The sequence below is a fragment of the Falco cherrug genome, chromosome 8 (genome assembly GCF_023634085.1).
Source record: "Falco cherrug isolate bFalChe1 chromosome 8, bFalChe1.pri, whole genome shotgun sequence".
Lineage (NCBI taxonomy): Eukaryota > Metazoa > Chordata > Aves > Falconiformes > Falconidae > Falco > Falco cherrug.
In genome coordinates this window covers 46,065,511-46,080,819 of record NC_073704.1, presented here as the reverse complement: position 1 = coordinate 46,080,819, position 15,309 = coordinate 46,065,511, and the positions used below count along the sequence as shown (strand labels likewise).

The window sequence follows — 15,309 nt, the reverse complement described above, 5'->3', positions numbered from 1 at the left end:
TAATCATTTTTGCATATTATATCAGCTGCAGAACAGAGAGATAACTGTAATTTGCAGCAACCTGGTTAACAGGTTATATGATAGTATAATTAATAGAACAGGTGGGTTTTGTTTCAAATAAGAAAAGCAGCAGATTACATCAAAATGTAAATGCATCTTAAAATACAGTCTCAGTGATAAATTCAAGGTGTTTTCTAAAAACACCACCAGACAGAAACAGAAACGTTTCACTTGGGCTGAGCGACAAATCCTAAAAATAAGACCTGGTCTAGGGTTAAAATGTAAATTGTTGATTTGATCTATTTATTCACACCCTGCAGTGATGGGAGAGACATGCAGCTTAGTGTTTCTCCTTTCACTTTGCAGGATCATAGGCACATTCCTGTTCTCGCCATTGCCACTTGCAAGGTCTTTGCAACCCTGGGAGATCTCCAGCAGAAGAACAGAAGAAATACCAAGTGACAGACTGCATACATTAATTTAGTATTCAGATAACATCCTGTTGCAAGTGAATGACCCAAGCAGAACTTCCTGCAGTCTTAAGGAGCAGGCAGAAAATCAGGAGAGAGGAAAAAGAATCTCTGAAGAAAGGTCTTTTGAATCAGAAATGTTATCCTTAATTAGAATTTCCAACACCACCACACTTACTCCTTCCAAAATGTAAACACATAATAAAAAATTAAACTTGAATATAGTGTTGAGCTCTTGCAATAAATGGGAATTAGTTCTACAAAACATAAAGACAGACCCAAGGAGATTACGTTTCTTTCTCAAGCTTATCCTGGTAAAGCAGAGCTGGAAAAAAAACAACATACATGTATCTCTGTTCAACTCAGAAAGTTCCTGGAGATGCTAAAGGAAGTTGTTTCAATAAAGTGGAGACATTTGTTTCAGTGTGCATTCAAGAACAAATCCAAAACAAGCTTCTAGACCTCAAGAAACATCAAACAGCTTTTTAAAGTCCCAAATTCATTGCAGATTCAAGAATGAACAGAGGGCAGAGGGCAGAGAGCAGAGAAAACACGTCACTAAATCAGGATAGCATGATGGATATTCAGAGGTTTCCTCCAGAGAGCAAGGTGCTTTTAAGCCAGAATGGGGGAGGCACAGCACAAGGCTCTGAAAAGGGTTTGTGGAAAAAGATCTGTTGCTAGTGTGAGCCTATAAATAAATATATGGAAAAATTAAAATAAATAAGCAAGCAGCAGCCCCACCTGAGTAAGAACACTAATTTGCAGGCATGGACTGTGAAGGACCAGGATGAAATATTCCTCGCAGGAGCCATTTGACTGTGTGCTGACTGCCTGGAAAAAAAATAAATCTGGCTTTGTGCTCACCCACCTGAAATCAATTTTGTAGAAATTTTAGTAAGCGGGGTCTCAGCCCACAGGGGAGACTGCAGGAAGGAATGGCCAGAGCAAGACCATGGGGAAAAAATACTTTCTTCCCAATTATGAAAAAGGTAACGCTGTGAAACTGTGTTCTAGTGATGTACGTGATCTAGACTGAACACCAATGAATCCTTTCCTAGGTTTAGCTCCTAGAGCCAGGTGTTTTTGTAAAAACTGTCAAACACACCCCAGGGACCAAACCCCAAGGTGCCGGAGCACATGGCCTTAGGTGTGTCGGGGAAAAGGGTTCAGAAATGCTCATTCTGCCCACAGGCTGTACGCACTGGCGTTGTGCAGTTCTGCGTGGGCTCAGCGGCACTTCTACTCTGAGACACGCTCGGTCCAGGCAGGCAGGCTGGATGCAGAGCCAGTGATGCTGAAGGGATGGACATGGAAGGAACTGGAAAGACAGTGCATCCCCTCGGGGATGGGGCGGACCACCTGCCTCCACCATGGCCAACCCCGACCAGCAAACAAGACAAAACACAGGAGAGCCATCTGAATACACATCTGCCTTATATCAGTAGGTCAGCAATTAATTTATGAAATTATGTAGTAAAATTACAAATTTGGGGGGGGGAATACTCAGCTCTGCAGGAAGGCCTGATCTCCAGAGCTACCAGCCTCTCCAAGAGCGTGTGGTCAAACACGTCCCACAGCAAACCCAGCCCTGTGCTCCGGGAGCAGCGCTGCTCTGCTGTCATGCCCAGGAAAGAGTTTCCAAACCAGGAAAATAATTGCTCTTGGAGCCCTCTGTCACCAGGAAGGAGCAGGCCAGCTCCAGAAGGTGACAGGGAGGTGCTGAGCCCTGCTGGCACAAGGAGGCTGACCCTGCAGCTCAGGGGCCATAGCGTGCAGCAGCAGCTGGAGGACTCGCCTCATCTCCAGCATCTGTGATGGTGCTTTGGTGGGAATTCAATGCTTTCCTGGCCGCAGGAGCAACCTCCAGGGTTTCCCAGGGTTGGAGGTCTGACCTGTGGCTAAGCCAGCACACGTTACAATGCCTGGAATGCTTGTCCCACAAAACAAGATCATGCATTTGAGGTGTGAGAGAATTGCTCTGATTATATTAGGTCAAACCTTCAGAACCATTTCAGTGACTCTGGAACCCAAGTCACACTTCTTGAAAAACATTTTCCCATAATATGCAATGCAAATGTTAGAGCCAAGGTCCTGGTATGGCTTGCTTGCTCTGGAAGGAGGAGGAAAGATACTCAGACTGGAAATTCCAGATAACCAAGCCGGATGCACTCCTAAAACGTTTTCCAGGAGGGAAAACATCTTTCTTCCAAAGCAGTGCTACAAGCTTGAAATAAATGCACAGAACATTAGATAAAGACAGAGATAAAAATAGGCCCGTTATTAAATACCTCTTTAATGAGGTTCATCCTTCTAAACAGTCACAGGAAGGTTATTAACATTATAGCAGAAAATATAGCATGCTTACACGTAAAAACCATAGCAAGATATTCCTCATCACCCAGCACACGTTTCAGCATCTCTCAGCAGCTTGCATGCTCACAGCATCCCTGGCTTAGCAGAAAGAAGATAAGAGAAAGGAATGAGAGATATCTTCTCTGGGAAACAGTCTCTCTTCTTTCAAAGCATTTTTCCCCTCCAAACAATGTAAATTTAACCATGTGAATGATTCCCACTACTTATGTCTACTACTACACAGCTGATACACTTATTCCCTTTGCTAATGCTACACCTACATTACAATAACACCAATCAGAGAACCATTAAAGCTAAGTTTGAAAATATTTTGAAAAATGGAGCCTAACTTCCTCCTGCTGCACAAAAAAAGCCACCCGACTCTTAAAACACCTCCATCCCCTGGTTTATAACTGCTCCAAATTAACCCATAAGACACTGCGGAGCATGGAGTCATAAACGCAGTGAGCAGGAGGCACGGTTTGTCTCATGTGAAAATGCATCATTACACCCCTGTTTCAGTTATGCCCAACATCCAAGCCCACGGCTATGTGTTAGAGGAGCTGCAAACTTTTACCTCTGCTCCTCAGAAGCGTAATTAGTTTTTGGCAGTATATGCATCACTGCAGAAGACTTTTATAACCACCTTGTTTAATGAAACCAGTAACACCACAGCCAGTAAGGGACAGCATTCATGCCAGCACACTGAAAACCCACCTCAGCCCCACTCTGCTCCTAAACCTGAGCAAGCTGAGTGATAGATTTAAAGATTTTTCTCACCAACACCAGTGATGCCAGGATACTGGCAGCTCTTGAAATGACAGAAAAAAAGAGAAATTTTATCTGGATTGGGGCAGGGGCAGTGGAACTGCCTCCCAGTTCATTTCACAAATGCTGAACCTGATACCCTCATGGACATGCTGAGAAAACAACGGCTGCAAAACCTCCCAGGTCACATAGAAGCAGATAGAAAACACAGGGGATAACCCTATGAGCTGGACCGGTACCTGGCCATGCTGAACGTGCCCCACCGAGCAGCACCTTGCCACCCATCCTGCCACCCTGAGCTGTGCTGTGCTGGGGCTGGGCACAGCCACCAACCCCTGCCATTTTGCTTAATTAAAACCTGCAAGTTAAGTGTACTGACACACAGCAGTCTATCTCTGCCCAGTTCCCAGACACGGTTTAGTACCAGGAGCTACATAGTTCTGAGGTCTCATGTTATTAAAATTAAAATATATAGTTACAGATACACACTGCATTTACAACACGCTACAAAACAGATAATCAAAACTGCATTACTACACTTGTCATATTAGAGAAGCAAAGTGTTATTTATAAAGTGGGAGTCTTTTTTTTTATTATTATTATTATTTTAACGTGCATGCTCAGTTACTGGCCTATAAGTTTCTGTTATTTGCTACGGGTTTGCATTCCTTAGCGTGAATGACAATGGCTCCGCAGCTCTGTCCTCTCCTGGAAAAGGTCAGCTTTGTGCCTAAGGACCCAGTTCATGATGTTTCACGAGTGTTTCAACTACGCAGGTCCGAGGCTACAACGCTCCCAGCATCACCTACACTGGCATCCCGTCGGGGTGCTGGCGGCAGCTCCCGGCAGCTCCAGCGCTGGGAACGGGCAGCCCACAGCAGCAGCTGGGACGCCAGCCTGCTCCCACGCAGCGCTGCCTTGCCCTTGTCGGCACACTGAAGAGATGGCTTGACAAGGACCAGGTGTGCATCCCCGGCGGGTGCCCTCTGACTCCCCAGCTCAGGGAACCTGTCGGTAAAGAAAATCCAAGCAGATAATGCAGAGCACGGCTGGAGATAGGTAACAGCGCTGCCCTCATCTGCGCAGCTGAGCCGGAGGGAAAGACACTCGTACAGACAGTATCTCCACATCCAAAAGCTGGCATCCTTCAAACACTCCCTACTCCAACAGGGCTTTGAGATCCCTCCTGTTGGCACGATGTCCAAGTGTCTCTCGAGCAGTCCCAGTCCTGCCCTCTTACCAACAGGCAGAGAAACACTGTTATCCCTCTTACATGGATCAGGATTAAGGCACAGAAAACAGACACGTCTGCCCTCCAGTGCCCCACACCAGAGCCAGAAGTGGCACTGGGAGCTTCAGCCCTGCCACTTTTGCCAGAGAAGACTTCCAGTGTAAGGACGAATTAGATTCCAGCCAGTGTTAGGGAGACCACACACCCTGTGATACGAAGGTGAGAAGTCGAGGAAAGCCCACGAGGACGGCAAAGCTGAGAGAGCATGAAAGTGCGTGGTAATAAAAAGGAGGACAAGCATGAGATACATTTAAGCTATTAAAAGCCTTGTATGCAAGAGGTCAGATGGGTAACAAGCAGAGCGAGAGCTACTAGTGGCCATAACTCTACCTCCAAGCAGTGAATATTTGCAATTGCTCTCAAGACTGCCTGGGCTCTCCTACTACCTGCTGTAACCACCCTGCACCTCTCTCTGTTGCTAGCCAGAGAAGATTGTAACAACTACACATTTGAGATTTTTCCCCTCTGCACATCAGTAACAAGTTATTTTATCAAAAAAACTGGAAAAGAAGCATTTCATGCGGCATAAATGAGGTTTTTAAAATCCCATTTGCCTTTCCTCTTCATGCAAATCTGTGCTAATCTGATGAGGCTTCTATTTCCAGGATTACACACGTCAAGTTTTGCAAAAATGAGCATACCCTGGTGGTTTAATGCCGTATTTCACAGCCCTCTCTTGACCGTGCTGACATAAATATTTCAGAAACCTGCACACAGCTGTATGAGTTAGGTCTAGGTCACTGAGAAGCCAATGGTTTGGACAGATTCATTAATTCAGCAAAGCAATTAGCAGGAGCCAGTGCAGCTCAGGACATCCCAGCAAACAGCAGGCAAGACGCGCACTGACAAGGTGTAAGGAAATCCTTGCCAGCCCATCCCCCACATGGGCTGCGGGACAGGCTGGCACAGGACTGTGGAGCCAAAGGGATCCCTCCTGCCATTACCTCCTCCTCCCAGCTTTATAAACCACTTCTTGGCTTACAGCAGTGCTGGCTCATCCACCCACCGAAACCTCGCGGAAAACAAAGACTGGCAATGAAACCGCACCAAGTTATTCCTCATCCTCAGTCCCGCTCTTTCCAAAACCACGGCAAGTCCTTCAAAGCAGCTTCCGAAACAGTCTCCCCAACGTGAACACTTTCTTTGAGGGCTATGCTTCCATACATGTAAAACCTCGTTTGTGCAGCAAATGAGACCTAAAACAAGGATGAACAGCAAAGATAGCTACTGATGGAGAAAGCTGCCTGAGGATCCTTGGAAGCTGCAGCCATGGATATTTAAATGCTAAGTAATGTATCATCAGCTCCCCGCTGAACCTAAGATGGTTTCATCTTCGCAGAAGCAGCAACAACAGCATGCTCACATCAACTTCGCTCTGGCAGTTTGATCAACAGCAGCAGTTCATGGCTTCTTATTCTTTAACTGCAATATAATTAGGCACTTAGGAAAATGACTCTGAACAGTACAAACACTATAGAGTAACCGCAGGTATCAGCACTGAGCTCTGCAAGCCCCAAGTTTAACCACAGATGAAGGTACAGGCCAGCCAAGCTCCTGTAACGCATGCTCTGCCTGGCAGAGCGCTGAGACGTGCTCCCTGAACCTGAGAGAGATCCAATGCTGCAACACTTCCATCACCAGTGCCAGATTCTGCTCTGTTTCTCTGGTCTGCAGGGAGCTGCCCTGGACCAAAGGAAGCCTTTCTGTGCCCCACCGTTGGCTCCTCTCACACGGAAAGCGTGCAGAGTAGACTGTAAATATTTTGATGTTTCAGGCAGATGAGGTTCTCGCTTGGTCCATCTGGATTTGGAAACTGGACACATTACTTCCCAACGTCAAACTGCCAGCTGAGAAACCTGCCAGCGAGTTTCTGCAGGAAAGTGCTGCTGCCCCAGAGGTGGACAGAACCTCTCTGCAGAGGCACTGCACAGCCCAGGCTCCCCACTGTGCTGGTTGCAGCTGAGGAGAGGATTAACTCCCTCTTCCTTTCCCAGCTAAACCCTTGCCCATCACATCCTTTTTCTTAATCCTCACAGCAATAACTTCCCAGAGGAGCCACTTCTGACCATAATGTCAGGTGGAAAATCTGTTGGTCAGTGTTATGACTAGATGGTCAATGCAATCCAACTTTCAATCATCATCAGGAATGCTAAACAAAACAGAAGAAAACAAGGTGCCCCAGATAACAAAAGTAGGTAATTCCCAAGAAATTAAGTATTCATGTGCTTTAGGATGTTGAGTGGTCATTTGGTGATTTGAAGTCACCTGGAAATGTGGAAGAAGTGGTTTTATATACAGAATCCCCAAGAAAACTGCGAATCATCAACACTATCCAATCCTTCCATTCATCTCTGTCATCCCAAAGACTAAGGATCAGCCTTCAGTTGCTGTAACTATCAGGCAAGATCACCTTGAAAAGTGGTAGGGTGTTTCTGTGTGCTGACAGACTCACCTCCACGCACTTGGCAGAGCTTAATGTAAGCAGCAACAAAAGCAAATCACTTCTGCTATGTTTCTCCAGAGAGCTTCCAACTCACAGGGGTACTATCACCTGGTAAAAGGGCATTCAGAAAGGAGAAAGACATCGGAGGAAGCATAACTTCAAAAAATTCCGTGTCTGTGGTGGAACAGTGACCTGACCATGAAAAGTGATCCGACCACGGCTGTGAACATTCAGAGGACACTGCAGTCCCAGTCATTAAAACCCAAGTTTCTACGGATGCCAACCAAGAACAGAATAAGAATCCCTGAAGATGCCTTCATTGTTTCTGCAGATGATACCAAAAAAAAGTAAAATAATAGAGGTGTTAGAAGACCTTCCAAGGCGTGTGCATCCTTTCTGTCCAAACCAGCAATGCCTAACAAAGTGTTAAAGGACTTTGTGAAGTTTCACCAACCTTTCCACGGCCTGTCAGCTTCCCAGCTGGCTGGCAGAAAAGACAACTGATCTCCTTGCTTCCAGATTACAGGTGGCAGAGCTCTTAAGGTAACTGCCTCTCTGTGTTTGCATCCAGCTACCTCCAGCAGCTTGAAGCGTGCTCAAAGTGCAAGAAAGCACTTGATCAAAATCCAGCTCACATTGTAGGCAGCGAGGGAACAACCACACAAAGCAGCATTACATACACAATAACAATTGAATTTGGTGGAGGGATTTGACAGGTTACAGGTTGATGACACTGCTGCAGTCTCAGTGGAAACACAGTTTGATGCAATTAGCAACAGGGAACTATGAAAACAGCAGAGCAAAACTGGAAATACATGTATAAAAGATGAGCAACTGCAGGACTGGACAGAAGCATAGAAATCCTGTGTTGAGCTCAGAGCAGGATCAAGATGAGACAGGAATGCAAAGGGGGGGGAAACACTGAGCTCCCTTCCACTATTCAAAACTGAAGATCCAGATTTTAAAACATTTCCTTCCCCAGGAGAGACCATCCCTGGAAGGTGGCGTGCAGGCATCCTGGAGAGGCAGCCAGCAGGAAGCGAACGACCGCGCGCTGCGCTGCGCTTCTCACTGGCCTGCGCTGAGACACGCCAGCCAGGCAAGTTGGGACCCTGCTCGGCTACGAGCGAGCAAAATCACACCAGAAAACATCGGAAGATGCAGAACCACCAGACCAGACACACTGCCAATGCACACACCTCTGCTAAAGGACCAAAAGGCATATCCTTCGTGCAGCCACTTCCCTCGTCCCTCCCCTGCAGGGCCCTGTCAAACCCTCCGGGTCAGAGGCTGCAGGGATGGGCTCAGGGTGGCAGCAAGTGGCCCAGCCTTGCTTTGGGTAATACACATGCTAGAAGTGCGAGTCACAGTCCATGCACGAGATTTTGCTTCAGAGAAATGCACAGGAGACAAAAAGCCAGGCTGGCAGGGGGAGGCCAAGGAAGACTCCTCTTTCTGACATGTCTCTGCTCAAATCGGCACGCACACCTGAAACAAGGATGCGCAGCGGCTAGGCAATGAGGCAGGCCACCATTTAAGCCTTTTTCCAGAGCACCTGAAATTCTTCTCCTCTATGAATGCTGACAAGCTCCCCACTTCCACAGACCCTTTGCTGCACATGCCCATGGTGCAATTGCTACAAAAATAAAGCGGAACAAGACACTTAAGTGATGCAGAAGGTGCTACTGAACAAAACCGGCAACGATGTTTATAATGACTGCAAGTATATACACATTCTGCTTCAGCAAGGGTGGTGGGGATCTGCCAGTCTGAATACTGAGCAGGGACACTACACGCCTTCCATACATAATGGTACAAAAATGGAATACAAGTATATACTGCAGCTTTGTGAAATTTAGGGGCTTTTGCTAGACATTTACGTTATACGAAGATTTACATTTGGAAAAGTTGTTCTGCTATATCTCACAGAAATTCCAAGACAAATGGATCCCATATTTATTCATTCAATGATAATACTGCACACAGGATAAAGCTCTTAAATTCAGGGCTCTTTATAAAAAGTAATTACTACTTAGTTCACCTTTCTTAGGTGGGAAGGTATTACGCCTGCATATACAGGAGGACACCAAAGTACAAATGGATCAAATACCTTGTTCAAGACCCCAGAGGGCAAGCTTACTGATCAACCTAATTGCTGAAATATGTATGCGTACGTGCATCTGCACATGTGTGTTTAAATGGGCTTATCCTCCCCAGAGCCCTTCCCAGTGCACAGGTTTTTTGCAGTGAAGTCAGCCTGCTCAGTTGGTGTTTTCTCACCATACGTGTCCCACAGACGTCTAACAAAAGATACCAACCCAAAAAAAGGGAAGAGATTATTTTTTTTGTGGGATGTATGGATAGGGATAAAAGCTGGATTTCAAACAGCCAAGGAACAGAAAACCCATTGTGAGAGAGCTGCATAGTGTTACATTGATGGTTCTTAATCAGATTGCCACTGTGCAGCATTTCACCAGCCCACAGCGGAGCACAGCAGACCTGGGATACTGCATGCCAACAAACGTTATAAAATCTGTCCCTTGACAAGTGCACAAAGAGAAAAAAGGCTTCTGAGCTAGTGACAGAGACACATCACCACCTGCAATGTGACTGGCAGCCCACTCGGACCTGCTCCAGTGAACTGCAAGCACTTCAGCAACCGCTCCTGTTGCTGGCCGGTTTGGTGATGGTGTCCTGTCCCTGTACTGGGTCACTGAGTCCGTACCTCTTTGTCTGAACACCAGCAAAAGAATACATTGTCATGGGAACAAACAGGTATTTTGAGTTTCTGCCAGGCTGCTATCAGTGCTGTCAGGTGGGGTTTCAGAGGGATGCTATAATTAGTCATCAGCATGTTACCTGGACGGATGGTTTGCCACTGATGTGTGGGGTAAAACACTTCCAGGTCTTCAGGATCAGCATCGTCTTCTGTTATCGGCTCTTTCCCACTGTCATCTTTTATGTCGCTCTCTTCTATTTTTGTAAGGGCAAACTCCTTTTGGATAGAAGAGATTCAGCTCATTAGCAATTGCATCTGGGTAATTTAGTGTCAGCTGAGAATACAAAATTTTTTCCCTCACCAGCAGATTTTTTTTTTGACATCCGAGATTCTTTCCACATGGTTAAATTTAGATTTAAAGTATATTAAAGGTTAAACATGCATAACTAGCATGACATTTGTGCTGAACAAAGCAACGCAGCTTATTTCCTATTCCAGTGCAGGCTGCAGGTTTTAAACAAGCTTTCGCAGAGCCTCACCTATATTACAGCCAGAACCAGGAGCCCTGACTATTACTAGGGTTGTGTAACGTTCTAAGACCCTGTTTTCCCTTGTTTAAAAATATGTCAAAGTTTTAACTTGTTCAGCTGAAGTCTTCCACACGAGTGGAACGCCTCAAGCGTTGTTGTGGTTTGTTTGTTTGTTTGTTTGTTTTTTTCTCTTAAATGCATTTATTTCAGGCTTGGAGAAGATTTCAGCTAAAATAGTTCAGCTATTTCCAAAATAGGACACAGGGAAAACACACCGAATTGCCCACACAATAAAAACGCAAGCATCCTTTTCTCCACCCATTCCCAGTGTCCTCCAAGTCTTTTAAAACAATGAGGCAGCAATTTAATCACCACCTACTCTGCAAGTGCAGCACACGAATGGCAGAGGTGTGGTAGATCAGCTAGCACGAGTGGTATGACATTATGCAAAGGAAAAAATGAGGATTAAAAGCAGGAAAAAAAAATCCTTGCTGCAAGGGAAACCTCGCTGTTCACTGGAAAGTCTCCCTAAGGAGCTGGTGGGAGTCATGTAAAACTGCAACAGATAAAATTATTGGGAGTGCATAGTAAGTAACGACCTCGTACTATCACACACCAAGCTATTAATGGCTCAGGAAGAAGGTCTTTGCTATTCTGGTTTTCGCAGGAGCAGATAAGCTGGTCTAGGCTAATCATCCAGACAGCTCAGTTTCTGTTGCAGGGAATATTATCAGCTTCTAACATCGCCCAGAACACCACCAGTGAACAATTTCAAATAACCAGCCTATAGGGAAAGATTACTCCTAATTGTTGGCAATTAGAATAAGAGTTACAGCTCACTTCATGAAGCGTTTTGATATTAACCCTTACCACACTTTCACAAGGAAAAAAAAAGTCAGTGAAGAGGTTAACTGGAAATTTTAGGCCATGTTCTGCCTTCACTTCTTCCACTTCTTGGAAAAAATGCATGCATATTTTCTGGAAGAATCTGGGTGCTTTGCATATAAATATCCATTATTCAGGCTAGGAGAGCATTTCTGAGCAAAAGAAATGTCAGCCTGAGCAAAACATGTACAAGTAGCAACAACAGTGGTAACATATGAAGATATTTGATAAACCTATAAAATGTTTTTATTTTATCTGTCAAAAGGGATTGACATTTCGGAAATGCATGGGAAAACAGAGCTTAGCTCCTCCTTTCGCTTAGTGCATCAGAGACTTGAAATTGTTAAAATTATGACAAATGGTTAAAGCTCAGTAATGATCATAAACATAAAAAGCCAAGTTCTGCAGACGAAAATCAATGTTAACATTTTCTGAGCCAGAACTCAACAGGACTAAAAATAAATGAGTCCGAGCAGTTATTACTTAGCTTATTTACACTGCTATATTATTATCCAAGAGGGACTTAACGATACAGGCTATTGTAAATTTACCAACAGGCCTCAGAATGTCGTATCTGTTGAAACATGTAATGGAGATATCTGATGTTTACCGGCTCTGCTTAAGAGAAGTGCCGTGGTCTAAACATTTGGTAAGAATAAAAAGATGTGACTTGGTTCGTTTAAACGTCACTGCCCCTGCTCGGCCCACGGCTGCTTTGCAATACTCCATTAGTATCTCTGACAAAAATGGGCAACAACACACAAACAATTCTTCATTTACGCAGAAATTAGGTAAAATCCTTTTCAGTTTGATTTCATAATTAAAATAGTAGAAAGAAACATGTTTTCTGAAGACCAACGGACATTTCCTTAAAGACAAAAAGCCTCCTCGCTTTATCAGTCTGAAATCAACTGCAATAAGCTGAAAAGCCTCAGCAAGGAAGGGGCGGTCTGTTTGCAATAAAGGAGGGATGTGACCACCGTGGAGCCACCGTAGGGGGAGTGCAGGAGAAGGTGACGGGACAGTTAACCACCCATCGCATTAATCCTGTCTGAAGCTCAGTGTCAGGCTGCCTGCCAGCTCCAGCACGTATCACTGAGTGGCTGTCCCAGTGCTTGTGCTCTTTCTCCAGTCTCCCTCCCTAAAATAAAGACAAATTACTTGATCATTAAATGATTCCAGGTGGGCCCAAGGCACTGGCCTACAGTGCTTACACTGTAACCTGTCCCTTGTATTCGCTCTGGCTAACAGCACAGCTCCCAGACAGCGGCGTCACAGCCAACAGGCCAAGCTGCAATGCAAAGGCAGGAGCTGGTGTCCAGCGATCCTCTATCGTCCCAGTATCGATGGGGGACCCCCTGTTTTAAGCCACAGCATGAATTAAACTAAAAAAACACCACTCTCTACTGCTTGAGCTTCCTCAAGGAAGCTTTCCAGGTCTACTAATCTAGCAGGACCTGGCACCTGGGGCTCAGCAGCCACATCCAAACCAGGGAAGCTCCGCACACTCGGCAAGCCCAGAGGGGCAGACAGCATCCACAGAATTCCTTCTGCCTCCTGCCACAGGGCCAGCGTGCAGCCACTTTGAATACAAAAAGTGGCACCCAGCAAACGAGAGCTGCCTGAGTTGCACTGTTGCACACCCTCTGGACTGAGCATATTCTGGATTTCCTGGGGTGAGGCAAGCCATGTGAAGGAAGAAGCCCTCTGAAACATCGTTATTGAAGACCCACTGTTGAGGAGAGGCATTTCACCAACCGCTCCACACCCTGCTTAATTGATCCCTCCCACAGAGGGACCAGGTAAGGCTGTCACCCCAGGAGAGACACAGGTGGCTGGACAGCCCTTTGTGACCATGGCTGCTCTGGCTGAGAGGAACACTTACAGGAACTCTGTCGCTTAGGCTTGACCAGGAAAACACCGCAGAAACCACCAAGACCAGCAGGTTGACTTTAGCAGCAGCAGAGAGGAGATGAGCCCAGTGAGACATTGCCACCAGCCTGAAATGCAAAGGAAAACAAAACCAGCAATATTTTAGTCCACGTTTTCACAGGTTTCAGCACCCTTTACACGACATTTTGCAACGCAGCATGGGTTCAGGGGTGTGACACCGCAGGAAACTGAACACCTTGAGGTGTTAGTGCATGGGTCTAATTGGGGGCAGCCAACAGCAAGGGGCCAATTTTACTGCTAATGGAGTTTATGACAAGTAACATAGCTTATATTGACCTCACGCAGGCTTACATGTCTCCTGGAAAATAAGAAGAGACCTGCAAGTCTTGTTTAAAATCACTGCGTTACTGCCATGGACAGGAAAAATAAAAATCAGTGCAATCCTGGGAAGGCTTTTTATGCCTGTGCCTCATTTTAAGTACAGAAGTAGCTGCGTTAGTTCAAATTAAACAAAACTACCATCCGCCAAAGGATCAGGGGTTTATCTAAATCCATATGTAGGTTTTTCTTGAGGAAAACAACATTTTGCAGAGGTCAACAAGGTTTGCTTCGTGGTTTCTACAGCACAAGGCTCTCCCCGCTGCTCAGAACGCCAGCTCACCCAAACTGCGAGCCCAGGAATGGGCTCTGCCCGTGCCTGCAGCGGACCACGAAGCAGCCCCGTGGCACACAGCCCCCCCGACCGACCAGAGACCGCCGACTGAACAAGAGAGGGGGTAAAAGAAGGGTCCTGCTCTTGTGGCTGCCAGTCACCCTGAAACAGAGCTTGTAGCCCCACTGCTACATGTGTAACCACGCTCACACATATGAGCGTCCCCACCGCCTCGCCACACAAGGCTTTAAATCCACCCACAGCGCTCAGCGCGCTGCTTCTCACGCTGGGGTAGGGAACAGAGCAGCCTGCCAGCACACAGGCTGAAGAAGTATTTCCTTTGATTGGCTCTAAATTTACACGCTGCTAAATTAAACTAAATGAGGTCTTTTGGAAGAAGATGGGGCTGATTAGTTCCGTTCAAACACTCCTTCATTACTCATCCCTCCATCAAGTCTGCTCCTACTCCTATCCAGGTTTAAAAGAATTTCCTCCCATACGTGCAGTCCTAAATATCTTCCTTTCTGTCTTTGTTGTCCATCAGGATGGCCCATCACATCACAGATTTTTTCCTTCCTTGAAGCAACCATCTTCCATTCCACAAAGCAGAAAATGCTCACAGGCACACCCAGTACCAAGTCCTCCCACCGAAGGACCTCTGCCCGCAAAAGACTTCAGGAACACGGAGGGAGTGGAGTTCTCCCCTTCCACCCCTTTACTGCTATCTTGTCTCCCCACTCTGTTACGTTACTTCTTCCTCTTCCTGCTTGGTTTTTGCTTTAGCCAAGAAAAGAAAATAAAAGGCAAAACACCACATCATGCTGGTCAGTGGCCGACATCTAGGAAAAGGCGGCAGAGCAGGGAGCACAAAGAGAATACACCTAACGCACTTCTGCATCTTCCAAAAACTCCTGACCCAGGCTCTCCCTGAACAGCAGCCTCTGCCTTAGAGCTCAAATCCAGATCAGCTGGATTTCTGTTCTTCCTGTTAATTGCTTTTGGAGCAGATCTGGACTTCTGACACCCACAGCACCCCTCAGCAATGAGTCCTCCTGCTCAAGTCCCACCACGCATGGAAATTTCACCTTGCATTTCTGGCCTGGTACTTGATATGCTCCTTCAATGTCTCTTCTTTTCTAAAGGGTCAAAGAACCACCTCAAGGACCCACAAGCCCTTCTTAAACTACAACTGGCGTAGCAAAGGTCTCCATTTTCAGAAGACAGGCAAAGACAACCTGTGGCCAAAGCCTCCATCTCTCTTGGGACACCACCAAGCACAACCAGGCTACAACCAACACCCAGG

General features: G+C 46.1%; 1 protein-coding gene across 8 annotated transcripts in view; it reads right to left on the bottom strand.

Moving 5' to 3' along the window:
* Window positions 1-15,309, bottom strand: part of SIL1 (SIL1 nucleotide exchange factor) — a 97,377-nt gene that overhangs the window by 61,269 nt on the left and 20,799 nt on the right. For all 8 annotated transcript variants that reach the window (XM_055719527.1, XM_055719530.1, XM_055719526.1 and 5 more), the window contains 2 exons: window positions 13,347-13,461; window positions 10,187-10,322 (listed from right to left, as the gene is read on the bottom strand). In XM_055719527.1, coding sequence (XP_055575502.1) covers window positions 10,187-10,322; window positions 13,347-13,451 — 241 coding nt within the window. In that variant the 5' untranslated portion in view covers window positions 13,452-13,461. The remainder of the gene's footprint in view (window positions 1-10,186; window positions 10,323-13,346; window positions 13,462-15,309) is intronic.